This window comes from Pithys albifrons, chromosome 6 (assembly GCF_047495875.1).
Source record: "Pithys albifrons albifrons isolate INPA30051 chromosome 6, PitAlb_v1, whole genome shotgun sequence".
Classification (NCBI taxonomy): Eukaryota; Metazoa; Chordata; class Aves; order Passeriformes; family Thamnophilidae; genus Pithys; species Pithys albifrons.
This window is the reverse complement of record NC_092463.1, coordinates 34,465,450-34,493,295: the sequence shown is the minus strand read 5'-3', so window position 1 is coordinate 34,493,295 and position 27,846 is coordinate 34,465,450. Positions and strand designations below refer to the sequence as shown.

Below are 27,846 nucleotides of genomic sequence, written 5' to 3'. Positions count from 1 at the left end.
AGCTTTTTCACTAAATTTGTATGAAATCCAAGTTTATACATTGCTGTGGAGCTCCTTTTGTTTTTTTTTTTTTCAAATGTGGCTTACGTTATCACAGTTCAGTCCAAGATTGCTCAGATATTAATTACTATTGGAAAGTGAGAACAGTTTCTTTCAGTCACAGTTTACTAATCCTATTGAAATCTGTACAACTGACTGCAGTTTACTATACCTGATGACAGGTAGGTTCTAAACTCACTTTTGCTCCATTTTGTATTATGTAACTTCTATGCGTATATTCTTGTTTGTTGATTTTGGATGTAAAAACATCCAAATGACAACTACTTCAGAATGGAGTAATTTTCATCCTTGCTTTCACTACAATTACATTTTTTCTAATGCCATGTGATGCATGAGACATTCATTTCACCCTTCATATTTTAAGAAGTTATGCAATTTTAATCACCTTTTCATCTCTTCAAGGTAGTTTCTAAGATGGACCTTGGTGATTACTTACCTTGAAAAATATTGAAAGTAGTTGTGACGTCCATTTAGATGAATGCACATTAAAAAAAATTCTGTATGTGGTGCAGATCTGGTAAAGAGAACCATTACTCACGTGCAATACTTCCAAGTTCGCTGTGTTACAGAATCTGTGTCTTTGTTAATTTCTGCTTTGAGAAACTTCCTTCCACACACAAAACAAACCTACCTAGCAGACTTTGTTTTTTTGAACAGTCTTGCTAGGTAAATTATGACTATCTCTTTGGGGAGGTTTGTGGGCCATGTCAGAGAATGAAATTTTCATCTGCTTCAGGGGGCTTCTCGAGGAAGGGGCCTGACTGTCCTTAATCAAGCCTCTCAGTCAAAGTGATGTTCCCTTTGTTAAAATGAAGGAGTAGCTTGGTTCAGTGATCAGGTTATTCTGTAACTATTTGTACAGAGCAGTTGTAGGCTTACTTGAAGGGTCAAAGAGCTAGCAGGTTTGCAGTTCCCTCCTCCAAATGTCTTGTGGGAAGGGGAGAGCCTCAGCTGTGGGGCAGCTCTGTCAGGCTCTCTGGCTGCAGGTGGACTCAAGGCACCGGAGCAGTTGCTCAGAACATGCAGAACACTGCTGTTGTGATTTAAAGAAATCTAGATATTGATAGTAAGGCACACTTTTATTACAGCCTGGCCATGACTGGGGTCATGCAAGGCTCATGCCTCCAACGTACGTGTCCCCTGTATACACAAAATTCAGCAATTTTTATACAGTTAGCTTCCAATATTATCTATTACATACACTATTGACTTCTTGTATGTTTTCTACCATAAGGATGTTGTATAACATAATATAATTTTAAACATACCCCTCTCCACCCCTGAAAGGACTTCCCTTATTAGTTTATTCAGGCAAGCCCTTAATTCCTCTTATCTCAACTGCCCAAGTCCCTTTAACTTTGCCTGCTGGCAAACAGTTACCTTTTGCTAAATCGCAATGAACATAGTTAAAATTTTTATGCTATTTTTTTTTTGTCCCTGTTTCACTTGGGAAGTGTCCTGTGCCTCAGGTTCCCAAATGGTCTGTAACAACTTGCTCAGGGACCTTCCTTCCCTTCTCCTCAGTCACTGCAGGGCTCTCCAGCAGTCACAGCAACAGTGGCTCCAGTCCATGCTGCATCCTTCTCCTCAGGTGGGCAGTGATGCAGAACTGAAGGAGGTGCATGGTTTATGCATAGTGATGCCAGCTTCAGGGATTTTTGTAATAGATGTTATAGCAACTGTGACTTTTAATTTTTTTTCCTCTCACTGTTTTATCTGTGAGAATGAAGAGAGTCAGACTTATTTGAGAGTACTGCATTTCAAAAAAGGTGTTGTCGGGTGGGATGAATTTGGAAAACTGTGAAGTGGGCACAGTTTGCAGGTGTGTTGCCAACCTGTGGTGAACATTGTCCTGAGATCCTTCCAATATGGTCTGCAGCAACAGGAAAATTATTTTTAAAAATGGTTTAGATGGTGAAAGTGAAGAACAGTGTTAAAGTGGTGTGATACTTGCTCACCAGCCAGGTTGTCTCAGGGTCTGGAAGTAACTGATTGAAAGGCTTGGAAACCTGATGCCCCACATTTTAAATAATTCTTTATAACTAATTTTATTACTTAAAGACAGGCTTTACTATTTTAACTCACAAAAATCCCCAAACACTCATGCCTGGCATTGGTAGTGCAATGTGCTCCAAAAGTTTAAATACTTGAGATTTTAAAATCCGCTTAGATTGAATAATCTAGATCGCTGTTCAGAACATGAGGAATGTAAAACCCAGTGGTTTAACTGCCAGTGCCCTAGTTCACATGGTGTGAACTTCCACACTGATAGCCTGATCTGGAGCTATTGAACAGTTGCCTGAGCTGTACAAAGGGTGGCTTTGGGTCAACATGACAGAAGGATCCCAGTGCCCAGTCTCCCAGACAAAGCTCTGTCATCCTGCCGAACCCCCATAGGGTATGAGGCCCCTAGGTCCTACCTTGTGGACATTAGTAGGGATCTAATCTCTTTGGAAACAGGCTCTTGTTTCCACTCTGATTTTCTTGTACACACACAATGAAAAGGGATACTCCTCTGCTGGTGAGCAGCATAGTAGGTCGTTGCCTTGGCAGCAAGTTGACATGGTTAGGAGTGAGCTCTGGAACAGAACATCAGGAGCAAAACAAATCTGAGACATGCAGGAATTTTTTTCACTCAATTTTATGTAGCTTCTCCTGAGCCATCAGGAGAGGGAAAGCCTCTGTGAATGGTTGATGGGAGGATCTTTTGCAGCTTTTAAAAGGGCCATGTGAGTAACATATAACCTGCTTCTGTTTTAATTCAATAAACAATGAACATTTGGAAAAAGGTTCTTTTGTCTCATGCAAGCATGACTATTCAACTGCTCCCGTTTCTCCCATACAAACTGTCTGGGCTAATGTTTGGGAGAAGAATTTGGCTTGGTCACTAAGTTTTTTATGTGACCTGAGTCACGTTGCTTAGTAGCATTTGTCAAATTATAAAGCATTTTGAATTAAAGGACTCATGTAAATACCAAGCATTATTATTAACTCATTGAGGGATTTGAAAGAGCCTTACAAGCATGGGTGTATTAGATCTGAATGTGCTCCAGTGAGACCACTGAGACTGGGGATGAGCAAAATCATAACTTTGTGTGCATGAGAAACACAGCATTTATTTAGCATTTCATAGTAGGACAACCCAACAGTGTAGTACAGGAAGTTAAGAAAAGTACAAGTTCATTTAAGGCTATGGAGGGAATTAGAGTGACCAAAAGTAGTTGATGTGACTGGAACTTAGCCAGGTCATCCTACTTGTAAAGAACTTTCATAACTTTGTAGTGATCAGGGATGGTCCCAACATATGTTCTCTGTCCTGATCACGATCTAGAACTGCTAGCAATGCAAAGCAATCTGTCATTAGGCTGGGACAACAAGGAGTTTTACAGTCAGAACAGTGCTGTCTTTAGATACTCTGAGTCTTTCATGGAGATTGCCCACCTTGTGGAGGGTTGCTTTAAGAGGATAGCTTTGGGAAAAGGCCCAGAGTTCCATCTGTACTGTGAATGTAGACCCTGGCAATTAATCAGAAAACTAGCAGAGATCATTGATTCTGAAGCTACTGTCTCAAACTGTCTTTATTTCACAAAGCATATTATGTCTCCATAATAGTTACGTTAGCACCTGTCTCTTGCCAATATATTTTGCTGCTCCCTGTCTGTGCTGATGACTATCCAGAGCCTGTTATGGGTTCACCTAGGTGGGCCTAGATTTGGGCTCTGAAGTGTGGACTAGGCCAAAGCTGTCAGCTGACTTGAGCTGGGCTGAGCTAACAGCTGACCTCTTCTAGCCAGTAATTTTGTATTCCATACCACATTATGACATCATCTCCAGGGAAGTAGGAACCAGTGTGGGAGTGGTTAAGGCAGTCGCTTCTCAGCCCTTCTCTTGGGAGGACTCACGATGCTGTCCCAGGGGGGATGGAGAGGACCAGGCCCACCACTGGCTCACAGGGTACCTCAGGAAAGTAAAATGTCTTGTTCTGGGTCTCTCCTTTCTGCTTGGGTTTGTCTCCCTGGGGAATAAGCTTCTTCTTAAGTAATGTGTAGTTAGGACAGTAGAATTTGTGTGTTCGTTAAGAAGCTGAGGTGGGGAACTTGTTGTTGCAGACTTGTGTGAGTGTATATTTGTACTCTCTTCTAATTGTCTCTTTCTTTCTGTGAAAAATATATGTAGATTTAGTATAAATGCAGTTTGAAGTGTTTTTTTTCTTTCCCCTCTCTTTTCCTCCCTTTCCCTGGTATTAGGAGGGAGGCTTTTCTCTCTGTGCTTGGGGGAGCTTGGCAGTTGCTTATCTCAAACCAAGACAGAGACACTAACAGATAAACAATGGGTATATTGCTGTTCCTAAGGGACACATACTCATGTTGTAACACAGAGCACTCTTCTCGGGGTTACACTGCTTTGTGCTCAGTCTCCTCCAAGACTCTAAGAGTCTTTGGTTAGAGCAGCTTTGTCTGTGCAATCTTCTGTGGTATCTCTGTTCCTCTGCCAAGGAAGCATCCTTGATTTGGATATTAAGCTATGTAGACTGTGATATCCTTGATTGCTTCACTGGAAAAGCAAATCTGAGAGGTATCATGCTAAATGTGTCACTTTTTGATCTTCATGGTTTGAATTTATGTAATTGTTTTTTTAGTTGCATGACTAATGAGGTGTCTGCCTATGTGCACCTTTCTGTCACTGACTTCATAATACTGGGCTTAGATCTGAGACCCATGGAAGTGGGGCAGATGGTGAAAGATGGCCTTGAAAGCACTGAATTAGGTATTAGGTTGCTTTAAAAAAAAAAGAAAACACACCAAAAAATGGACTCTAGTGGTAAATTGTTAGAGGAACCCCAGGTATTGGGGGTCTATGTCTGCATTTCATGAGAATGAAGTGGTTTGTATAAGTTTAGGATAAAATTCTATTCAGTGTCCTTTGACTTCAATAGCACTAATGCTGAAAATGTCAAATCACAGAACTGCCAGTTTGCAAAGCTCTTTAAATGAAAAGAAGCATAGGAAAATGAAGATCATTGTTAATCTTATTAGTTATGAGCCTGTGATGCTTTTGAAGCCAAAGCAAAATATTCATCAGTTGTAGTGTGGTATCATAGAGAACCTGCCTTGAGCTTTCCTGTTAATTTTTATTTACCATTGTGACTAATCCTAGCTGAAATAAAAGCAGGGAAGAATGGTGTACTGTAGACAGGCTTCTTGCAAGGACAGCCCATGGTGTGTAAGTTGCAGAGATGAGGTCAAGACTTTGGGACTATTCCCTTGACCCATGTAATGAATGATGAAGCTCACTAATGAGACAACAGTTCCGGTAAATTCAAAGGCAGAAGACTGGAAAAGGTCAAAGGTGCTTTTCTTTTTCTCCCTGGTCAAAGCTGTAGAGTTAACCCAAAAGATTCCAAAGATCTGTAGACTTGCACAAGAAATAGAGGATTCCTGAGCAAAACAGGTGAATTTCCAGGTGATGTTAATTTATTTTCTTTCTTTCTCCCTCTTCTCTCTTTCTTTTTTGGTTCTGAAGATGCAGGAATTGGAGCAGAGAGTCATAGAAGCAGAGCAAAGAGCTGAGGATGCAGAGAAACAGGTAAGAGATTCTTTTATGGTTGCTCTGGTACAAGTCCAGCAATAACTTCCTCTAAATTCCTTATAGTCTAGCACACAGATATCACTCTGCAGTGCTATGCCCTGCTAGGGAAACACTGATTTACAGTGGTGAATGGATTTCTGGTCTATTTCCCAGTCTTTGGGCCTTAGCTCTGGGCAGGTGCCTGAGTATGTTGAACCCTAAGTGAAAACCAGCATGTTGTATCTGCCTCACAGCCTTTACTTCCTTGGCCATGATATGCATGCTTGATTGTGGAAAAGGAAGGGGATGCTGTACCTCAGGATTAAAGCACAAAGATGGAGCTGCCTGGCAGGTCTTCAGAAAACAAATACTTAAGTGTACTGGTAAGGACTTGTCTACAAGTAAAGAAGGTTCTGTGAAAGAAGTAGGTTTTGCAGACACACCCTTATCACTTGGTTTGGACTTTTCTTTTTAGTAATTACTGTTCTGGCTCAGGAATCCATGGAGAAAAACAGTAAGAGCTGGATTCATTGCCTTTTACTGGAACCATCTACAAATTAGGCATATTGTCTAAGCTAGTCCTTCTATGCTTCTTGAATAATGCAGAAGGGGAGAGAGAAAGACTTCATCTTGTTAACAAGCTATAAAGAACAAGGGACCTTTGAGAAGCAGACTGTTGTACAGTCTGCACCATAAGGAGTATTATAGAAACAAAACAGCCAATAAGCACCAGGTGGTCTGGGCTCTTGCATCACTGCAGAACGCTGCTGAAGGGAAGGTTTGAAGTGAAGCCGCTCCCTCCAGCCGGACAAGGCTGCAGGACTGAGCACTGAGTCAGAGATTAAAGCACAGAACTGAAAGCCACGCAGGATGGCCAAGCATTGCTGTCAAAGATGACTTCAGTAGTGAAGGACTGAATAGGAAGTGTTATAAGCACTGAGAAACATATTGCCTAGGAATCAAGAATTTGAAGTACCAGGAAAGGTATTTTGTCTTCAGAACATACTATTTCATGCCAGTTTGATATTTGGCATCAAGATTTTTTTTACTGACCATCTTAGTTATAGGAAGGATGCTATGTCTAGACATCATGCTGTTGACTTCTGTGCTAGATCAGCAATTGCCAGCCAAGAACAAGAGTTGTTCTTGAGAGTGGTATCAGTAAGTCCACACCCAACCAAGACAGGCAAAGGTAACATAATACAGGCAAAAGTGACAGCTGTGACACCACCAGCAGGAAAAAGTTATTGCCACAGGCCAATGAAGAAAGTTTCATACTAGTGGACACCTCAGTGACAGGAGTAAGAATGTCCATGATATGCTAAGATGCAATGACAGCAAGGGAGAAGTTGGAGAGCAAGTCAAATCCAGGTCTGAGAATGGTCAAGAAAGGGAGAGTTTGGCTGGGAAGGTGTAGCAGAAATGAGAGTTGCCTTCACTCACCTGCCACCTGCAGAAATGAGTTGCCTTCACTCACCTGCCACCAGCAGTTCTGTAGCCATATGTTGGCAGGTCCTAAAGACTAGCAACCCTCAATGTTTGCCTTTCCAGCAGCCTTATCCACATCCAGAGATAAGTGTTGCTAGAGAAATACTTCATTGCTGCCTGACAGCCTGAAGGAGTGACGGCAGGACCATTCTCTTCCACTAATGAGTACATTCACCATGAATGAGAAGCAGCTGACAAATGAGAGGGCTCCACATCAAGTCCAAAATCCCTAGTTATCTTTCTCCCCAGGAGTCTGAGGGGGTTGGATTTGTTAACTCAATGGACTCCCTGTAGCTGCCAACCTCAATTAAGGAAATCACATGTTTGCTGTCCCCTCACTGAGCCTCTAGTTCAGAGTCAGCATTTGGGCATCAGACAGAAAGGAGGGTCCGTTTCTTTTTACTATAATCACCCTAAACTCTAATAAAAACACATCCGACTCAGCAGGCTTAGTTTTCTGGCTCGGATGTTGGGCGCCTACCTTTCTGGTTCAGTGTGAGGAAGAGGCGGTTGGCTTCCCTGCCTAATATAGGCAGACAGGAGGACAAAACACGGCTTCTGCAAGTATGAAGTGTAGGCTGCTCAACAGAGCATGAGTAACTTCTCTCGCACAGTTTCTGTGAAGTGCTCAGATGGCTGCCTGTATTCTGTCTTCCTGCTTCTGAATTCATGCTAAATTAATGGTATCTGGAGTTAGTTTCTTTACAGCTTTAGCTTCTTTGGGAAGAAGTTGGTGTTGGAACCAAATATTTTCCCATCATTATGTGCAATTAGCATTTGAGTTAAGTTGAGGGGATTACATTCTTCTTTAGAAATGAAGTCTTTTAATCCATTGCAAGAGAATGGTAGATAATGGTAAAATAAAGTGACATTACTGAGAGACACAGGTTTTGAAGAAAGCAAAGAGGTTTTAAAAACTTGCTAAAAACCTGAAATGCTTCAGTAGCAGCTAGATTCTAGCGCATTGAAACTTTGTAGGGAAGGAGCATTACAATAGTGTTTCTCTTGCTTAAATGAAAAAGTGTTGGCGCTGGCAGGAGCTCAGAGATAGGCAAATCTTCTGAAACATCTCGCATGGTAACTCCTTAGCAGTTCTGGAGAAAACACTTGGCAGAAAGACACTAGTTGCCAAAACACTGTCTTAACTGGGGATAGGAGGAAGAAAGAACCGCATAGTACATTTTCCTATAGAAATCTTAATCTCAAGCAAAAGGACAGCATTTTGTGGTGTATACCTTGGTAGTGAATGAGGTAGAAAGGTGACCATGCTATTGAAAAGGATATACCTTGTCCATATGTCCATGGAGACTGTGGGGCCTGTGTGGACTCCTTGACTAATCATCATCATCATGGCTCGGCTTCGTGAACGAAGATTTGAGAAGGGCACTACCCACGCTTGCTGCAAGCGTGCTGGTGGCTAAAAAGGCCGATACGGGATAGGCAGGTCCGGTCACAAAAGGCAGAGCGGAACGTCTCCCTAGGTGACACTGGCAAGGAACGGTTCTTTCTGCGTTGTCTTTTTTCCTCAAGACTGACTCTCCGTGCATTCTCAAAGGAAGCAGCAGCGTCGTGAATGGTGTGTCTCCATGAATCCCGATTGGAGGCCAGAGTGGACCATTGGTGGCAGTCAATATGGCCAAGGCTGAGGTGTTGTTTCAGGCAGTACTTGTATCTCTTCTTTGGGGCTCCTCTCCTGCGGCAGCCGGTGGCGAGTTCACCATAGAGCACAATCTTCGGAAGGCGGTGATCCTCCATCCTTGAGACGTGCCCTGCCCAGCGCAGCTGCGTTCTCATCAGCATGGCCTCAATACTGCTGACCCCTGCCTGTTCAAGAACAGACACATTGGTCATGTAATCAGACCAGTGGATGTTTAGGATTGAACAGAGGCAGCACTGATGGAAGCGTTCAAGAAGCCGCAGGTGGTGGCGGTAGATGACCCATGATTCAGACCCATATAAAAGAGTAGAGAGTACAGTGGCTCTGTAGACACTGATCTTTGTACTTTTCTTCAGGTGTTTATTGGACCAGACTCTTTTATGGAGTTTTCCGAAGGCTCTGTATGCCTTTGCCAGTCTGTTGTCTATCTCTTTGTCAATCTTACCGTCTGAGGAAATGATACTTCCCAGATAGGTGATCTGCTGGACTGACTTAAGCTCTGAATTGCCTATGGTGATGTGAGGATGATGGAAGACTTCTTGAGGTGCAGATTGGTAGAGAACTTCTGTCTTCTTCAGGCTGACTTCCAGCCCAAAAAGCTCAGCAGCCTCTGCAAAGCAGGATGTTAAGCGCTGCAGAGCTGCTTCTGTGTGAGCAACGAGGGCGGCATCATCAGCAAAAAGCAGCTCACGGACAAGGTGATTCAGGGTCTTGGTGTGGGCCTTCAGTCGCCTTAGGTTGAATAGGCTTCCATCGGTACGATATCGGATGTAGATGCCGTTTTCTTCATCGAGGTCTGCTGTGGCTCTTTGGAGCATCATGCTGAAGAAGATTGTGAATAGAGTTGGTGCAAGAACGCAACCTTGTTTCACACCATTGGTTATTGGAAAGGGCTCAGAGAGTGCATCGCCATATCTGACTTGTCCACGCTGATCCTCATGTAGCAGGATGATCATTTTGAGGAACTTGGGGGGACATCCTAAACGTTCCAAGATCTGCCACAGGCCTTTTCTGCTCACAGTGTCGAAAGCTTTGGTGAGGTCAACGAAGGTTACATAGAGACCTTTGTTCTGTTCCCTACACTTCTCTTGCAGTTGTCTGAGAACAAACACCATGTCTGTGGTGCTCCTATTGGCTCTGAAACCACACTGGCTTTCAGGTAGAAGTTCTTCTGCAATAGTGGGTACTAATCTGTTCAGAAGTATTCTTGCAAGGATTTTACCAGCAATGGAGAGCAAAGTAATACCTCGGTAATTTGAGCAGTCTGATTTTTCTCCTTTCTTCTTGTACAGGGTGATGATTACTGCATCACGGAGATCTGGTGGTAGTTCCCCTTGTTCCCAGCAACGCACAACAAGCTTGTGGAATTTGACATGGAGTGCTTGACCTCCATGCTTCCAGATTTCAGGTGGAATTCCATCAACCCCAGCTGCCTTGCCAGTTTTCACCTGCTGTATGGCCTTGAGTATCTCTCCCATAGCAGGGGCTGCATCCAATTCATGTTTCACTGGTTGTGTAATGTGATGAATTGCTGAGCCTTGGACTACACGGCTGGCACTGAAGAGAGTCTGAAAGTGCTCAGACCATCGGTTCAGGATGGAGGTTTTATCCGTTAGAAGCAGTTGACCATCTGCACTGAGTAGGGGGCTTTGAACCTGGTGTGTGGGTCCGTACACTGCTTTCAGGGCCTCATAGAATCCTCTTTGGTCACCCAAATCTGCACATAGTTGTCTTTTCTGCTAGGTCGAGCCACCATTTGTTCTGGATGTCTCGAAGTTTCTGTTGGAGCTTGCTGCATGCAAGACGAAAGGCAGCTTTTTTTATACGGCAAGATGGCTGAGCAAGGTGTGCTTGGTGAGCAGTTCTCTTCTTCTTCAGCAATTCGTGGATCTCTTGATTGTTCTCATCAAACCAGTCTTTGTTTTTCTTGGAGGAGAACCCTAGGGACTCTTCAGAGGACTGCAGGATGCAACTTTTAATATGTTGCCAAAGCACTTCAGGAGAGGGATCTATGGGATTATCTTTAAGTCTAGTTTGAAGGTTTCCCTGGAAGCTGTCTCTCACTGTGGCTGTTTGAAGATTGCTGACTTGGAGCCTCCTCCTTGGAATGCCACCTCTCTTAGATTTGGGCTTGAAGTGGAGGTTAAGTTTGCAGCACACAAGGCGGTGGTCTGTTTGACATTCTGCACTCGGCATCACTCGAGTATGACGGACATCACTGATATTTCTCTGTTGTACTAAGATATAGTCAATGAGGTGCCAGTGCTTGGATCAAGGATGCATCCAGGTTGTCTTCAGGCTGTCTTTCTGTTGAAAGATAGTGTTGGTGATGGTGATGGTTCTGCGCAAAACTCTAGCAGGAGGTGTCTGTTGTCGTTGTAGTTTCCAATGCCATGCTTGCCCAGGACTCCTTTCCAGGCTTCAGAATTCTTACCTACTCTGACGCTGAAGTCACCAAGGATTATGATCTTATCATCTGCAGGAGCATTTTGGGTGAGGCGGCGCAGGTCTGTGTAGAATTTGTCTTTTTCTGCTGCGTCAGCTTGCAGAGTTGGGGCATATATGCTAAAAAGAACAACATGTTGCTTGTTGTGTAGAGGGAGGCGTAAGGACATAATGCGATCGGAATGACCTGTCGGCAGATTTTCAAGTTTGGAGGCAATGGAGTTTTTGATCATGAAGCCAACTCCTGAAAGGTGTCTTTCGGTTTTGGGTTTGCCCAACCAGTAGAGTGTGTAGCCAGCACCATGTTCTTTAAGGCTGCCTTGATCATGAAGACGAACTTCACTGAGAGCAGCAATGTCAATGTTGAGCCGTGACAGTTCGTGGGCAATTAGAGCAGAACGACGCTCAGGACGTCCACTATCCCCAGTATCAAGCATGGTTCTGATGTTCCAACATGCGAGTGTTAGTTTGAGCACACCTTTGCAGGCAGGTGTATGCCTTTGAAATCTCTTTGTTTTTGTTTGACTGCATGGAAGATGCCGGTTGGCTGTGGTTATCCAACCGGGTGTGGAGATGAGCTTTGTTTAGGCAACCTTTGCTAGGCCCCTCTCCGTGTGGAGCAAGCAGTGCTGTCCCTAGAAAAGGCTGCTTGGTCATTCAGGATGCTGCCGCAAGAGACTGTCATCTCCGGGGTCAAGTCTCTAATGACCCATATCCTGAACCGCCTGCATGCAGGGTTGGGTCTGCGGCTTCCAGCTGCTTCCTATCACCTGCCGTTTTCGACCCTCACCTGTCGCTACAGGGCTTTGCAATGTGGGTGAACCCTTCAAGCCTGCACAATGGATTTTTTAGGTGAGGCACAGCGTGCGTAGAACTGGCCCCACCCTTTACTCCTAAGGTTCATCTGCCAGGGCCTAGCGAGCTTGGACGGTGACAGCCAATACCTCAGGACGTAGGTTTGGTTAGAGTATCCTTCTCTTAGATGGATGGCCTTACAGGGCTAAACGAGCTCCATCTGCCCGGGTTTGGGGTTGGAGTTGTCCTTCTCCTAGGATGGTTGCCAGACGGCTAGCAAGCCCATCCTGCCCGTGGACACACTTTGTCTGACCCTTCAGCTGAGACCTGTCTGGCATGGGAGACCCTACCGGTGGCACAAACCACCTCCACCATAGCTCTCAACCTCATGAGGGCACGCAAGCTTCTTCCCCGCGACAAGAGGGTGTCCCTGGAAAAGACTCCTTGACTAATAGTGTGCAAATATTTCACAATCCCCAATGTGTTTGTCTGTTCATGGTTCATTTTGCCTCTGTTACTGCTTCAGCATTACAAATGAATGGACAATGCTCTTTTCACAAATGTGGAAATAAACTAAGTGTGACCTGAAGGGTGTTGTATTTTTTGGATGTTTTATTTTTCCTTTCCTAACTTCAAAAATAAGAAAGGCAAATATTCTCAGTTATGGTTTTAACACTAAATAAGCAGCTCCTGAATTTGCACTGGGGTTTGGGGTTTGTTTGTTTGTTTTAATCTCCTTCTGATTGTCATTATAGGTCCGAGTTATGGAAGAGAAAATAAAACTAGTCAATGATAAGACTGGTGAATCAGACAGCACCCTGCACAGGAAATACCAGAACCTGATGGGCACAGTGCAAGGAAAGGAGGATCTGATCAACAGATTGGAGACACAGCTAGAAAAACAGGTAGGGATATTTTCTGCAAGGAGACTTGTAGCTTTCATGAGTTAGAGAGGTTCTGTAATGTGTGGTTCAAAGGTATGGATTATGTCTCATTACTTGTTAGTCTCTCAGTTTTCTTCAGATCAGCTGTAAAATAGTGCTCTGCTCTGTACAAGATCACGTCTTTCCTTTTCACACAAAACATCGACTTGGCTTCAGTAGTCTGTGTCTCTTCATTAGTGGAGATCGGTCAATGGGCTTAAAGGGCTTAAATGTTGGTGTTGAGACCCTAAATTGTAATGTTAGTCTGATCAGTGTTTCTCTGGCTTTCTAGCATATAGGTTGCTTTACAAAATCCTTGTGTAGCCCATCTCTGACTCTGTTTATGCTACTCCTTGGGAAGAGTCTTTTCCCAGTCTTCAGCAATCCCTTAGCATAGTTATCAGTGGTCAGATGTCCTCATTGTAGAAAAGCAGCTATTTCCTAGTGTGGATACTTCTTAGTCTCTTCCATCTTCAGCTAGTTGAAGGAAGGAGCTACATCTGCACCAGGGCTTGTATTTTGGCTCTGATAAAGGCCTTCCTCTATGGTTTTTATAACCTGAGGAATAAGGTATTCTTATGTGTTGCTAAGTAAATCACTTTTAAATAGAAAAACCTCAGTAGAATTTTAAACAAACAAACAAACAAAAAATACCTGGACATTTGAGTTATATTTAAGTAATTGTCACCTGTTTCAATGACTCTTAGTAGAAATCTTCTTGTCCCAGCAACAAGAAACAAAATAAGAGTCTAGAAATGAAAGCCAAAGCTTGACAATTCCAGACAAGACACATTCTTTTCAGAGTCAGTTGTTTACTTTCAGAACGGTATGACGTGGTGGCAATGCCAGAAGGTCACTATGGATCCCTGTAAGGCATCCTATTTGTTTTCACTGAGATGGGAAGAGCTGTGGAGTTCAGAGCATTAAGGGAACACTGAGGTCATGTCTGGACCACACAATAGTGTGTGACACAAAGAATCTCTAATTGCCTTTGGAACTTAAAGCACAATAACTGCATCTTATGGGTGCTGTGCCCGAGTGAATTGGTTCTGCTTAGAAGCAGGACTTACTAAGCTTGGTGACAATGATGTTGTCATGTCACCATTCTCCTTTAGGACCCTGAATAAAATCTTGGCATTGCGCTTCACCGTATGACATAGTAATATTCTGAATCTTTTACTTCTTTACTGTGGACCCTGATCCAAGATAAGTCCAGGTCATTAGGGATTCAAAGCCATTTCCCATGTGATGCATATTCAGAGATGGTAGATCTGCTATATGTCCTAGATCATTTCAGACCTGTAGGCACATCTAGTTTTCTAACTCTAGCAAAGGTTGAGACCTGATGATTAGGAACACACATAGTCATAGAAAAGGAAAAAATGCTAAATAAATCCTCTTCTTGAAGCATCTGATTTGATTGTTTTTATTTCATTATGCTCAACTACAAATGTCACTGCTACCTATAATGCTGCTAAAGTCTGTTTTAAAGTCAGCAAACATACTTGAGTAAGAACATTTACATGTGCAGGTGTGGTGATAAATAGCATGTGGTTATTAAAAGTAGTGTGAAGATGTGGAGAATTTTGCGCAGTCTGCTGTGTTTTATATGGCATTCATCACTGTGTAAAACTTAAAGTGGGGAAACTGCTGTGATTTTTATTATCATAATTACTGGTATTTGTTCACATCAGAAAAAACAATCTAGCAGGGAAACTGCCAACTGATACCAAAAGGTATTATCTTTGCCCAGGGATTGGAGAAACCAGGGCTGGGTCTGAATGTGCCATACAGCATATATTCACTTTCCTCCCTTTGTCCTGGACCTGATTTCTTCTTGCAGTTGTTTAAATCATGTAGGTAGGAGAGCTTTCAGTGATGTTGTTGCTTATTAAGCCACACAGGAGATAAACAGAAAACTTCAGGTGTTCATAGTATTCATCCAGCATACTTCAAAGGGCATTGCCAGAAAAGGTAAAAAGAGAGCTGAGAAAACTGAGCTGCAAAAATGATGTAGCAATATTGCCCAAACAGATATTTGGGGGGAAAATGTTCATTGTGCAGATCAATAGTATTGTCATAACACCTTTGTGTGGACTAGAATCTGTTTTTAATGGATATGTAAACATACAACCACACCTCCTGGCAGGCATTAGTGTTTCAAGGTCAAGTTTTGGAACTTTTTTTTTAATTTACTTTCTCAGTGAGAATACTCTGTGTGTGTGTGTTGAACGTGTTGTTGGTATTAGTTTCCATTCTATGCATCTTGAAAGTCTGTGCCCTATGCCTGGGCTTACAGCAATTGAATCCCTTTTGCTTGGAGTGATTACTGTTTTATAAATCACTAATAGGCACTGTTTAATTCTTATTAATTCTGGCCAATAATGTATGTGTAGGCTGGGGTTAACACTACAGATGCTCAACAGCATTGCAACCAGCAACTTTGCAAAACCATTTAAAACAGAAAAAGTTGCAGATTATACTCAAAATCTGGTAGGTGAGCAATCATTACTTAAGCTGGATTTTGCTATTCCACAACAAACTCTTGAAACAACCCTCTGAGTTTAATTCTAGGGGCCATGTAAGACACCTTAGAGCTTGATTTTTTTTTTTTTCAGAGGCCAGCTAAATATTAATATCCAAAAAGCAGTATAAAAATTTACATCTGGAATGGGAGCTTCAGTGTTTCAGTCACTCCTGATGCAGTAACTTACTGAGAACAGATAGCTGTACTCTTCTAATGTACGTAATGTTGGTTCTCATTTTTGGCACAGAAACAGTTGAGGACTGAGGAAGCCAAAATTGTTCAAGAGAAAGCTGCCAAGATCAAAGCGTGGGTAACGTTTAAGCTCAGGGAGGTAAGTCTCTAGCTTTGCTGCTGAGTTTCAAGGCCTGTAAGTAGGTACAATGGCTGCACTCCCAGTGGGCTCCTATACAGGACAATACTTAGAGGACAGTCAGTCTGCCATAGAGGTTCTCTGCTTGCTTGGCCCTACACATACTCAGTTGTAGAGCTAGGGTCATCACTTTTAGTGAGGGCTATTTACTTTATTGGGCACACTATCAATGACTGTGAAGTCACCAGTGCCCTAAAGCAGTCTTTGAAGAAGATTTACTAGTCACAAGTGGCTGTCACCTTGCTTTCCTCTGACTCTCTTTTTTCTCTAGGTGCAGTTTCTGTTTCTTTCTGACAGAGCAGCTGTAGCATAAACATGTCCTTTGCTCTGCCTTAATTTACCATCTCTGACAAATGCTATTTTCCTACAGCCCAGTATTTTCTCATCTCCAACCTCAGTCCTATCCATCCTGTGGACTTGTACCTCTGTCTAGGTCTATGCTCTAGAAAAACAAAGATAGCACTGGTCAGCCTGCAGTTTTAAAGATGCAGTAATAGTTTACAAATGGGAGTAGGGCTATCTGGTCTTTTTTTTTCAAAGTTAGACATGTATTTCCCAGTTTATGCCAGAAAGGGAATTTGTTGGATTTGGAAGAAGGAATCTTTGTGGGCATTAATTATGTTATGATGGGACTTCGTAATGTCATTAGATTGCCTATATAACTCACCAAGCTGCTGTGCTGCTTCTCTTTCATTTTCCTGTGAGCCAACTTAAGGTGTGTTTACGTTACTGGCTGGTGCAGCACAGAGGAGGAAGTGCAGGGGTTAATTTGGTGTGACCTGCTGTGAATGCAGGACCATACATTCACATTATGTCTTTAATACCAATGAAGTTGTGCCAAATGCTGATTCTAGGTGCATACCATGCAAAAGTGGAGCACTGCCAATTGGAGAACTTGGCATCTGTGTTGCAAATGGGTTACTCTAGACAGCACCACAGGTGTCATTTTAACTTTGATTCTATTAAGAGGGAAGCCTGTCTAGGTGCGTCACTGCTATGTTTAAGAATGGATGCTGGGACACTTCAAGACAGATTTTGCAAAGAATCTCTCATGCCCTGACTGGAAATATAAATGCACCCTTAATGTTTGTTTGCTTTTTTCTTTGGTCCCCTGGATCTGCAGGATCTTCTTTTATTCCATACAGGGGGAGATGGAAAAATGGTCCTTCTGCGTAACATTTTTTTTTATTCTCTCCTTCATAACAATTATTTCTGCAAGAGAAGAAAGTCATAAACAATAGCAGGGAAATAAATTAAAAGACCTATTTGAGAAGTGTCAGTAGTATATACAGAGGCTGTTGGAGAAAGTACAGCAAAATGTTTAATTGGGTTGTCCAGTGGAGCTGCTGTGTAGAAAGATTTCAATGCAATTGGTAGACTCACACATCTTTTTTTTACCTTGTTAAGGCATTTGGATGTAATAAAGATGAGGACATACTCTGTGTAGTGGATCACATGCACACACAGTTTTGCATCATTTTTCAGTTTTTATTATTGTTTCATAGCTTGAGCTAGAGAATTACCACCTGAAAAACTGTAATCAGAGGCTGATGGAGCGAATTGAAGCCCTTCAGGATACATTGCAAGGTAAATGTGTTCACCTGGCATTGTAGCCTACTAACCACCACAGGAGTGAAAGTCAGTATTCCTAGGCTGTATTCTTAACTTTGTCAGAAATTAATAATTGTGACAGCAACAGTAGAATTGCTCTGTTCCTCAGTGGGTCCATTTTTAAGATGGGAATAACATGCTTACCTGCCTTAAACTCTTAAATGTTTTCCCACCAACGATTGAACAGACTTTTTCTTTTAATCTGCTTTTGCCATTAAATTAAGCCACTGAGCTCCTGAATTAGGAGCATTCATTGAAATACATAGTAAAACTCTCCACTCCCTTCAGGGCTGAAAGGGAGAAAGTCCCTGTGGTATTTCACTTTACCTCCACATGTGAATTATTCTCATCCCCACAGAACCTCTGCTGGCATGTGAGCTGAGTAACTGAATGAACCAAGGCAGCACCTGTCTGGTCTGCCTTTAGAAGCTGAGGTCCTCTGTGCTATCTAGTTGGGGTGGAGAAAGCTGCTTATGGTGTTTGGGCTTTTGCAGTTCTTCTTTGGCAGACAAATGGAAAACTTTAGTCTCCAGGGCTTGAACTCAAGCACCTTTCATTGCAAGACACTTTGCAGAGGAAATTCTCCCTTAACCATTTTCTTCCTTTTATATTTTAATGAGCTTGGTTTGGTAAAGTGAGCTGGTTTCCAGAACTTCACTGGGCATGTGGGCAGGGGGCATTTCTTTCCTGCAGGTCTTTTTGGCATTCCTATCACTCCACAGCAAGGGAATAGGGCAGAATTCCTTCTAAATCCCACCACACGTCTAGCAAAATGCTTTATGACTGGGTTTTTCTCATCTCCTCTGGCTCTGACTGTTCACTGAAAGAGAATGCCTGGTAAGCTGCGTTAATAATCTGGTATTAAGTGTTCCCTGGATCCCAACTCTCTGGGCAGTAAACAGTACTGCCCTCTCCTCTTATGCTTCACTGGTCTCACTATGCCAGGCTGAAGTCAGAGGCCTCTGCAGAGACAAATCTTTCCTTGCTTGCTATGCTAATAGTAACAGCTTCCTCTTCATCTCCTGTCACATCTAAGAAGCTGCAAAAATACCAGTAATATTTAAAATTAATGGCCTGTTCTCAGTCTGCACTGATGATTTACATCAGGGTGAGGGGAACATGCGTGCCAGGATTTGTGTGTGCCAGTGTTATGTGTTGGCTTTGTTAACATTCAGTTCCTTGTGACTCAAGTGCCTAGTTCTCATGGTTGTCTTTTTCTCAGCTGTTTCCAAGAGCAGGTTTCATCCTCTCCACTGTCACAGTAATTTATTCTGCTGTTTGCTCTTCCCTCTGTAACTTTGTATCTTCAGTTTGTTTCTACTTCCTTGTAAATCCCAGTGGTGGTTAAGCAATACCCATAGAGTTTGATGTTCAGGCAAGATTTTCAGCAGCAGCTATGCAGAGTCACTCTCACCCATATTTTGCAATTTCCAAGGTATCTAATGATTTGGTTCTTTTTCAGTCAGGCAATACATAAATGCCAACATCAATCAAACATCCTCTGCCACTCCAAGTTTTATCCACACTTTCTCATACCCTAAAGCTGCTATTCTGCAGAAATTGTAGAACTGAGATAATCTTTAAATCTGGTGATTATGGAAAGGAAGAAAGTACAAGAATTACAAAGTGTAGGTACTGAATGGACAAAGGGCAATGCAGGCAATCTAGAATTTATCTTTTATTCATCTTCTAATATAGCAACTAAAAGGGCAGAAAAACAACTAAGGAAAGGAAGATTTTACAGAAAATCATGTAAATAACTATTATAAAACTTAGTGATAAAAAGCACATAAAAGGGTTGTATAGCACAAAAGGATAGCAAAAAGCTCTAGGGAAGTTTTTGAAAAGAGAGTAACCTCACTGGTTGGTGTGATGGTTAAGAAGGTCTCCATACCTTTGCTGGAAACCTCATCTAGGCCCTGGGAAGGGTTGGAATTGCACCATCTTACTTGATGACTTAAATCCCTGTAGGTCCACTAAAGCCAAAAGCCTCGCTAAGAAGTGTTCTGGCCACTTGGATGTTTTTTTTGGCAGTGTTGTGTGGATAGATGCACTTCCTTCTCATGGCTGTTTTAAGAGAAGAGACGTAATTGTGTATCAGTAAGAGTAAAAACTTTTATATTGCATTGGAGTGCAAGTTTGCCTAGGCCAATATCCTATCTCCTGGGTGGTTGTCAATGTTTCAGGAAAGAGTGTACTACAAGTAAAGCTGTCCTCCTCTCCATATACCCTTCCAGCTTCTGCTATCAGTAGTTTGGGAAGTTTCTAGGTCAGAGCTTCTGTACACTGATATATTACTTTTCCTGGCTTATCTGCAGCATTGTATTTCCTCTTCTTTTCTGGAAAATCTTCCTTCTGTAAATTTCAAATAAGCTGTCTGATAATTTCTTTAGGCACCCCTTAACTCCAGTTTTGTAAGAATCAGCGATCAATCATTTCCTGCTCGTCTCTTCTGTGCTATTCTCAGTTGTAAATGTGTAGCATTTTTGTTATAACTGTACCCAGCCATCTCTGTTCTGTATAGTCCTAACCAGGCCAGGGTGCAATTGAAGTACAACTGGAATGAACATACACTAAGAAGCAACAATTAAGACACTAAAGCATTTGAATGCCCTAACCATATGTTCTTCTCCCTTGTAGATATGACCAGCATTCCCCCCTTGGAATCTCTTTGGAGCTGCAATTCCCTGAAGTCCAGAGCATCACAGACCTCTTTTGCCGAGAAGATAGATCAGAAATCTGTGCTCCTTGCACCTGGTTTCAGAGAGCTGTGTCAGACAGGACCTAGCAAACATGTCCTCTCTTCAGCAAATACAGTCCTTGCCAATGACTCCTTTACTGAGAAGGGAGAGGATAATTCTCTGCTTTCCCAGAGTACAGTGAAGCTCGTGTCTGACTCATCAAGCTGGAATCTCTCCACAGAGAAAGATGTATTCCCAGCCTTACGTTCTGAACATGGTTTGGATTGGTCTGATGCTGTATCAGTGGACCTTCCAGCTGAGACCACAAGATTTCTTGAGGCTTTGACCTTCCAGTCATCTTTGGAAGGACACTGTAGTGCTATGAACACCTTGCAACAAGTGGGTTTGGATGGCACCTGCTTCTCTGATGATCTGAGTGCCAGATTGTGCTCCCACCGGCTGGACTCCTCTTCCTCTGGAGAAATAATGAGCATGCTTGAGGGCCACCTCCAAACTACTGAACCACCCCTGGCTGTATCAGCATCAGCTGTTACAGCACATTCTTCCTGTACAGGGAGGGAATGCAGCCTTGGGAGTAGTATGACCTTTCCAAAAATACGAACACCCAATACACCAAGAGACAGTATCCAACTAGCCAAGAGACATCACAGCCAACCACAGCCAGGGGCTAATTCTTTCCATCATGTAATGCACTTAGAGACTAGCACTTTCCAGCCCATAAAAGATGCTTCAGTCTTCTGTGGGCATGTGGAGGAGACAGACATTGATGATGATGCAGTATTGAAGAAGATGGAGACAGAATGTGGTCTGCTGAGGGAAGAAGCTGGAGTGTGTGAGGAAATGTACCACTCACATGCAGGGCAAAGAGAAGCTGTGAGTTCTGAAGCTGGCACGCTTGACCCAGGAGGTAAACCCCCAACACCACCACTGCACAGATTCCCATCATGGGTAAGATATGCAAGAACAACAGTTTGAGAAGTGCTGCTTATCTTTGAGTAGTACCCAGTACTTAGGCTGCAACAGCTCAAGCAATTGTTGTTACCTGTGGACATCACAGGTTATATTCCTGAACCACCAAGTCTGACAGTTCCAGATCATGGGGCATGCTGGTTCCCCTGACAATTTTTTTCTTCTTTTCTCTTTATAAGGGGAAAAAAAATCCATGTTAAAAAATAGTACTCAAGAAACATGGGAATAAAAATGGAAGTCAAGAGGTGCTGCATTGTCGTTCATAGTTATGGGTCATCAAAAGTTAATCCTTAGTTCTGTTGTCATGTGTTTAAGATAGAAAAGTGAATCATAAGTGCAGTGGATGAGACCAGATAGCTCCAGAGTGAGGAAAAAACTCTGAATACTAGAGCATTCCTGTCTCATGGTGTGCTGTTGCTACTGGAAAAACTGTGAAAACCTTTGGTAAAGTGGTACACGTGTCCTGTTGCTTATGTCATGTGAGAGATGAGTTTGTTGTTCTTGGTTTCAATTACATGTTAGCTGGATTCTTTGCTAGTCATAGAACTGTTTAGGAGCCTTCCCCTCATCCACTGAGCAGGTTACCTTGTCATGGAAGGAGATCAGGTTGGTCAAGCAGGACTTGTCTTTCACAAATGCATGCTGGCTGGGCCTTCTGTTGGTTGCCCTGTACGTGCCATGTGATGGCACTCAAGATGATCTGCTCCATGACCTTCTCCGGCACTGAGGTCAGGCTGACAGTTCTGTAGCATTTCAGATACTCCTCTGGCCCTGACAGGTGTAGCGTTTGCCAACTTCCAGCCATCTTTGACCTCCCCAGTTGACCAGGACTGCTGGTAACTGATAGACAGTGTCTCTGTGAGCTCTTCCACCAGCTCTGTCAGTACCCTTGTGTGAATCCCACCTGACGTCACGGACCTGTGTGTGTCCAAGTGGTGTAGCAGGTTGCTGAGCATTTTCCCTTAGGCTTGTGGGGGCTTGATTCTGTTCCCTATCCATATCTTCCAACTTGGAGGACTCTGTACCTGGAAAGCAACTGGCTTTACTTTTAAAGAAGACATTAAGTATCTCCACCATTTCCTTATCCTTTTGTTACTGTTTCCCATTTTATCCAATAAAGGATGGCAGTTCTTCTTTTGTTTCTCATATATTTATAGAAATCTTTGGTTGTCTTTTACTGCCGTAGCCGGTGAAATTCTAGTTGGATTTTGGCCCTTCTAATTTTCTCCCTGCCTAACCTCATGATATGCTTGTAGTCCTCCTGAGTTGCCTGCCCCTTCTTCCAAATGTCAGAAAATCTCCTTTTTTTTTTTTTTTTTTTTTCTGAGTTCAGCCAAAGCTTTATGTTCAGCCAGGCCAGTCTTCCTCACTGTCTCATCTTGCAGCACATGGGCATGGTCTGCTCCCGTACCTTTAAGATTGCCTTATTGAGGAATGTTCAGTTTTGCTGGATTCCTTTGCCCTTCAGGACTGACTCCCAAGGGCCCCTGTCAACTTTGGCTCATGAACAGGCCAAAGACTGTGTCAGCTTAACTGGCACACCTGGTGGAAATCAACGTACTATCAAAAGAGATTATTCTGTTGTTTTTATTTGCTTTTTTTGAAGGCATAGGCAAGCAAGTGATTTATTGAATGTGCAAAGTCAAGCACTCATTAATTCTTATGCTTTATAAATTTATTTTCAAGCAAAGCTCAGTGTTAATTATGATCTTTATCTGTATTCTATATGATACCAATTTAAGCCCCAGTATAATCAGATCTGCTTTTCCAAAGGAAACTCTTTTCTTTCAGTCCATAACATGGAACTGTGCAGGGAATGAAGGTGGATAGTGTAGTATCTTGAAACTGCAGTTTTTCCAGATGTCTGTCTCGTTTGCTGCAGAAGTCAGAAAGGTTTTAATGAACAAGGTACTCACTTGGAAAAAAAGAAATATGACTCAGAGATTGGCTAATATTCCTGTTTCTGATCTAGAGTTCCCATGTAAGGTTCTTCTAGTCCTCTAAGCTAAATTTTTCACAGGTGATTATCAGCTCCACACACATACCTTCTGAATGTCTGACTTGAATTTGGCAACTAAATTTGATTGGAGAAGCACTGATCACCTCTCTGCTGCAAATTCTCAGAAAGTCATAACTTGGACATCTGGAAATGGGTACTCCAAAGTTATTGAATACGTCAAAGAACTTATGTCTGAGTTCTGAAAAACACTGACAGCACCCATCAATGACCCTCACAGGGTTGTTGAAAAATTTTTTATTTATTTTTATGAAGCATTGCATTGCTACAATCAGGAACACCACATGAAAAATCTAGCATCTTTTCTTCAGAATAGAGTTAAGTAAGTATCCAAAGGAGGCAAATTTAAATATATAAATAAATAATAGACTAATAGAAATCATAATTAATAGAATAATATAAATTATTAATAGAATAATAAATAGTAGCTTCATCAGTAACAAATATCCATTACGTTCCCTGAGTAGGAGTTCTCTGGGGAAAAGGATTTGCAGAGTAAATTGCAATGCAAATACATAACAGAAAATACTAATTCTGTAATTCTTTTTTTACGTATTTGACTTTGCAGTCTTAGGTACCTTAATGTGTATGTATTACATGTGCTAGCTATTGTATGCTTTTAGAAGTAGCAAGAGGTTTCTTAGCTTTGGGTTTTACCCATTTCAGTCTGGTTGATATCTTAGTCATAACATTGTATTTAGATACAGATTTGAGCTCCCCCCTTGGAATTGTAATCAATTCATGAAGCACTTGGAGATCCTTTGAACTGAAGGCTCTGTATGTTGTTATAACTGAGACATGGGCTTATTGAAATCATTCCAGGCATTTTTTTTCATTCCCTTGTCAGAGAATGAGCATCCTTTGCAGGCAGTGACTCAATAAATTCTCCTGGTTTATGGAAGTTCTTGATTCATTTTAATGCATTGCTTATAAAGTGGAAAACCCCCATCTTTTTCCAAGCTGTGATACAGTAATTTATTGATAATTGCATGTAGGTGTTCCAGTCTGTGCCTGTCATCTCTGTAGCTGGGGAATCACACAGTAACATGCTTCCACTAATGGTCATTCACACAACACATGGTGGAATACAGCAATCTCAGAGAGCCCCTCCTTCCTGCCCAAAGGTGTGACTGGTGTGATTCTGTGACATGAACATTTCTTTCTGCAAGACTCACACTTTTGTCTGATCATTGTTATTCATGGTATTATTGTTTCAGGAGAGCCGAATCTATGCTGTGGCCAAGTCTGGCATGAGGTTGTCTGAAGTGGCCATGGAGAATGATACTTCCAGATGCTGTAAGTTCTAGACAAGATCTATATTTAGAGGTAGTTTATGGTGACAGTGTGGGACCTGGGCTTCTGGCTATTTACATTTCTTCATATCCTTGTCTGTTTTCAAAGTAAATTTTATCTCATAGATAGCTACAATAAAGGAAGGGCAGGAGGAGGATACATCTGATCTCAGGGATGGTTGATGCTGGACTTTTTGTGCCTCTGCATTCAGTGACATCCTCAGGGATTACATTATCTTCTTCATCACTTTTGCAGTCACTCTTCTGTCTCTGCATGTCTGTGACCTGATTTTAGTCTTATTCACCATCACCTTCCCCTGTTAGGGCTTGATCTGTTTGGAGAAGGTGCACCAGACTGCCATGGTACCATGGGGAACCCAGGGTGGGTAAGATATCTTACAGGCTCAATGAGGAGAACTTTGCACCTCTCTCTGGAAGTTGCATGTAGTTAATAACACATTCCCTGGCCTTTTTGTGGCCAGATTGTCCAGGATGACAGTCCTCCATGTGCTACTTCATTAAAACTTCCACCTTTTCTATAGTTTCTATTATTTGCTCTCTTGCTTTATCTCTGAATTTTCCCAGTTTCCAGTTTCTCGTGTTCAACTTCTGGGCCATTTACCTGTCTCATCTACAGAAATGTCACCGTGCCTGTCTACACTACACTGAAGGGGGTAAGGAGCTACTTCACTTTTCCTGTTATGAAAAGCATGGCCCAGGCCTGCTAGTAATTTGAGAGAAAACAGGATGAAGCTGTGCAGTGAATGAAAGAATATTAGAGAATGTCAAGAAGGTACTGGATACCAAAAGAAAGCAGAAGGAGTAGCAAATGATAAACGTATTTAGGAATACAGAACATTGCAGCAAGATTTGGTCCAGGAAGCTGCAGTATGCACTGTGGGGCTGTAGAAACCTAGAGGTGATAGTGGGTGCAGCCTAAAGAATGAAACAGAGTGCAGGACTTGTGGAACACTATAGGGTGTAACCAGAGGAGATCCAGATATACCGGACTAGAGAGTCCAGCTTGGAAGGTCTCAGACCAGAAGGGGAAGAAATGAGGAACCCTGGGGCAGAAGCGGGCAAGGTGGTGTGAAAATGAAAGGCATTGATTGCACTTCCTCCTTATTGAGCAGGGATTCTCCTGGAGAAACTCTTCTCTCACACGCTAACCATATAAGTCTGTTTTCCAGAAAGCCATACAGATAAGCAACGTGCCTTTCTTAGATGAATCTTCAGGATCCGATGATGACTGTGGCTCCCATGCCAGCTTCAGGACCTCTGCTGCTGGATCTGAGAACAGGAAAGCCAGCGTGCCAGGCAGCCCTCGTGCAGTGAAGAGAGGTAAAATGGGAGTATTGCTACTGAGTGGGATGAACTCTTTCGTCATCACAGGGGAGACAAGATGCCCTGAATAGCATCACCAGTGCCAGGCAAATGCTTAGCCATGGTGATGCTACTAAGGAGTTCTCCCAGAATGTGTGGACACATCAACAGCTACTCAGAAGAAGTGTGTTCTCTCAAATGATTTTTATTGCTGATAGATTTCCATTCAGGCAATTGCTAGACTTAGATTGTGAGGAGGATTGATCTCCCAAATTCATCACATATCCAGTCATCTGTACCTTTTCTGTGACTTCCCCTTGGAAACAAGCTAGTGCTAACACAATAAAGAAAATGCTTTTTTTGTCTTTGCCACTTGCTGGTAATTTCTTGACCAGTAAGGAAATCTTTCATGTCTTTAAGAGGTATCAGGTGCTTTGTGTCCTGACTAGGATATTTTTTCTTGCCTGCTGGGAAGGCTAAACTGGATCTTTGAATGAAATGTTCATTACAATTAGTAGTCAGTAAAATAGAACCATATTTCTTGTAGTCTTCTGTTGTGATACCTTGGTTGATGTGTCTGTGCGTTGTCATGGACGATTCACAGCCAGCAAAGCCCCATTACTAGTGAGAGAGCCTTTTCCTTAGCTGGAACCTTAGCTTGAGACTTTATAATGGATGTTTACAGCTGCAAACAATCTGTTCATTTTCTTTTTTTGTAGTATTTTTTTATTCTGTCTTTATTCAGCAATGAATTTACTTCACTGTCAGTATCCAAAATTCACTTTCACTACTTATCTTGTAGGGAAAAAGAAGAGAGGTCTCAGAAGTCTGGGTAGTGGTGTTTCAGTTTCCAGAGTCTGATCTGATTTTTTTCTTCTTTAACAAAAGAAGCCTTAATGGTGAACTCAGTAACATTTTCAGTGTGTTAAAAATTCAGTGCATTCTTCTTTCTAGACATGAATCTCATTCCTTCCTTTATTTTAAACAGGTGTATCTATGTCTTCACTGAGCTCTGAGAGTGACTATGCCATCCCTCCTGATGCCTGTTCCTTGGATGGTGACTATTCAGAGCCAGAACATAAGCTACAGAGAACATCTTCCTATTCTACTGATGGTGGAATCTGCACTGTAAGTCTTGCTACATTACAGTTGTAAAGGGTTGCAAACAATGCCTTGGCCTTGAAAATGCATAACTGCAATATATTGAGTTATCCCCTGCAAAGTTATGTGCTAACATACTGGGCTATTGGTCCAGCTGATGGGTATGAAAAGACACCTTGTGATGCTTCAGAAGAAGGAGCAATTTCTGTTATGTGGTTAGATATATCCATCAAGGCCTGTGTTCTTTCCTGATGGTCTGTACTGGTTTCCTCTAATCATATTCTACTTTAATGATGGCCTTACATTTTTGGGACAAAACAAGTTTGGAAATTCAGAGGAAGAAAGGAGAAAGGATACAATATTTTGGCCTAGAAAAAATGTCAAGCTCAGGTAGCAATAAATTGTATACTCTTGAATGTAAAAGATCAAGCAGACAAGGAAAAGGAGTGCAATCATGACACAGAGACAGCCTTCACTTTTATTTGGAAAATCAGTGCTTTGGTAGAAAGATAAATAAGTTTACAATGCATCAAACAACCATTGAGATGATCTTCAGATCTTTAGCCTTCTTTACTAAAGCAACACAAAGTAGTATTTGCAGCTACACAGATTAGGACTCTTTGCAAGTTGAGCAGAGAGCACTGTCCTTGGGTGGCTGCTACTCAATAAAGCAGACAAAGATGGAGGTGCACCAAATATCTGAACTTGATTTCAGCACACTTTCATTGGTATTTTGAGAGGTGCAAGACAATCTCCTCTCTGCAGGGAAAAGCTAAGCCTCTCCCAACATCTCCCCTTTGTTTTTTGCCCTCCAGGAACCCATGGAGAAATCGGGTTACTTGCTCAAAATGGGCAGCCAGGTAAAGATGTGGAAGAGACGATGGTTTGTCCTTAGGAACAGACAAATCATGTACTACAAGTCTCCGGTAAGTCACTGGGATACATTTTCCCCTCTCTGGAGGCACAGAGAAATACTCATCAGTCAGTATGTGAGATTC

The 27,846-nt window shown here is 42.3% G+C and overlaps 1 protein-coding gene across 5 annotated transcripts in view; it reads left to right on the top strand.

The window, feature by feature from the left end:
- PLEKHH1 (pleckstrin homology, MyTH4 and FERM domain containing H1) overlaps nucleotides 1-27,846 on the top strand; it is an 80,494-nt gene that overhangs the window by 28,574 nt on the left and 24,074 nt on the right. For 3 of the 5 annotated variants that reach the window (XM_071558135.1, XM_071558133.1, XM_071558134.1), the window contains exons 3-12: nucleotides 5,584-5,646; nucleotides 12,769-12,918; nucleotides 15,711-15,794; nucleotides 17,339-17,420; nucleotides 20,085-21,094; nucleotides 24,350-24,428; nucleotides 25,010-25,098; nucleotides 25,615-25,765; nucleotides 26,736-26,875; nucleotides 27,664-27,774. In XM_071558135.1, the coding sequence (XP_071414236.1) occupies nucleotides 5,584-5,646; nucleotides 12,769-12,918; nucleotides 15,711-15,794; nucleotides 17,339-17,420; nucleotides 20,085-21,094; nucleotides 24,350-24,428; nucleotides 25,010-25,098; nucleotides 25,615-25,765; nucleotides 26,736-26,875; nucleotides 27,664-27,774 (1,959 nt within the window). Of the gene's footprint in view, nucleotides 1-5,583; nucleotides 5,647-12,768; nucleotides 12,919-15,706; nucleotides 15,795-17,338; nucleotides 17,421-20,084; nucleotides 21,095-24,349; nucleotides 24,429-25,009; nucleotides 25,099-25,614; nucleotides 25,766-26,735; nucleotides 26,876-27,663; nucleotides 27,775-27,846 lie in introns of those variants that run through there. The other 2 variants (XM_071558136.1, XM_071558137.1) reach the window with 2 other exon arrangements.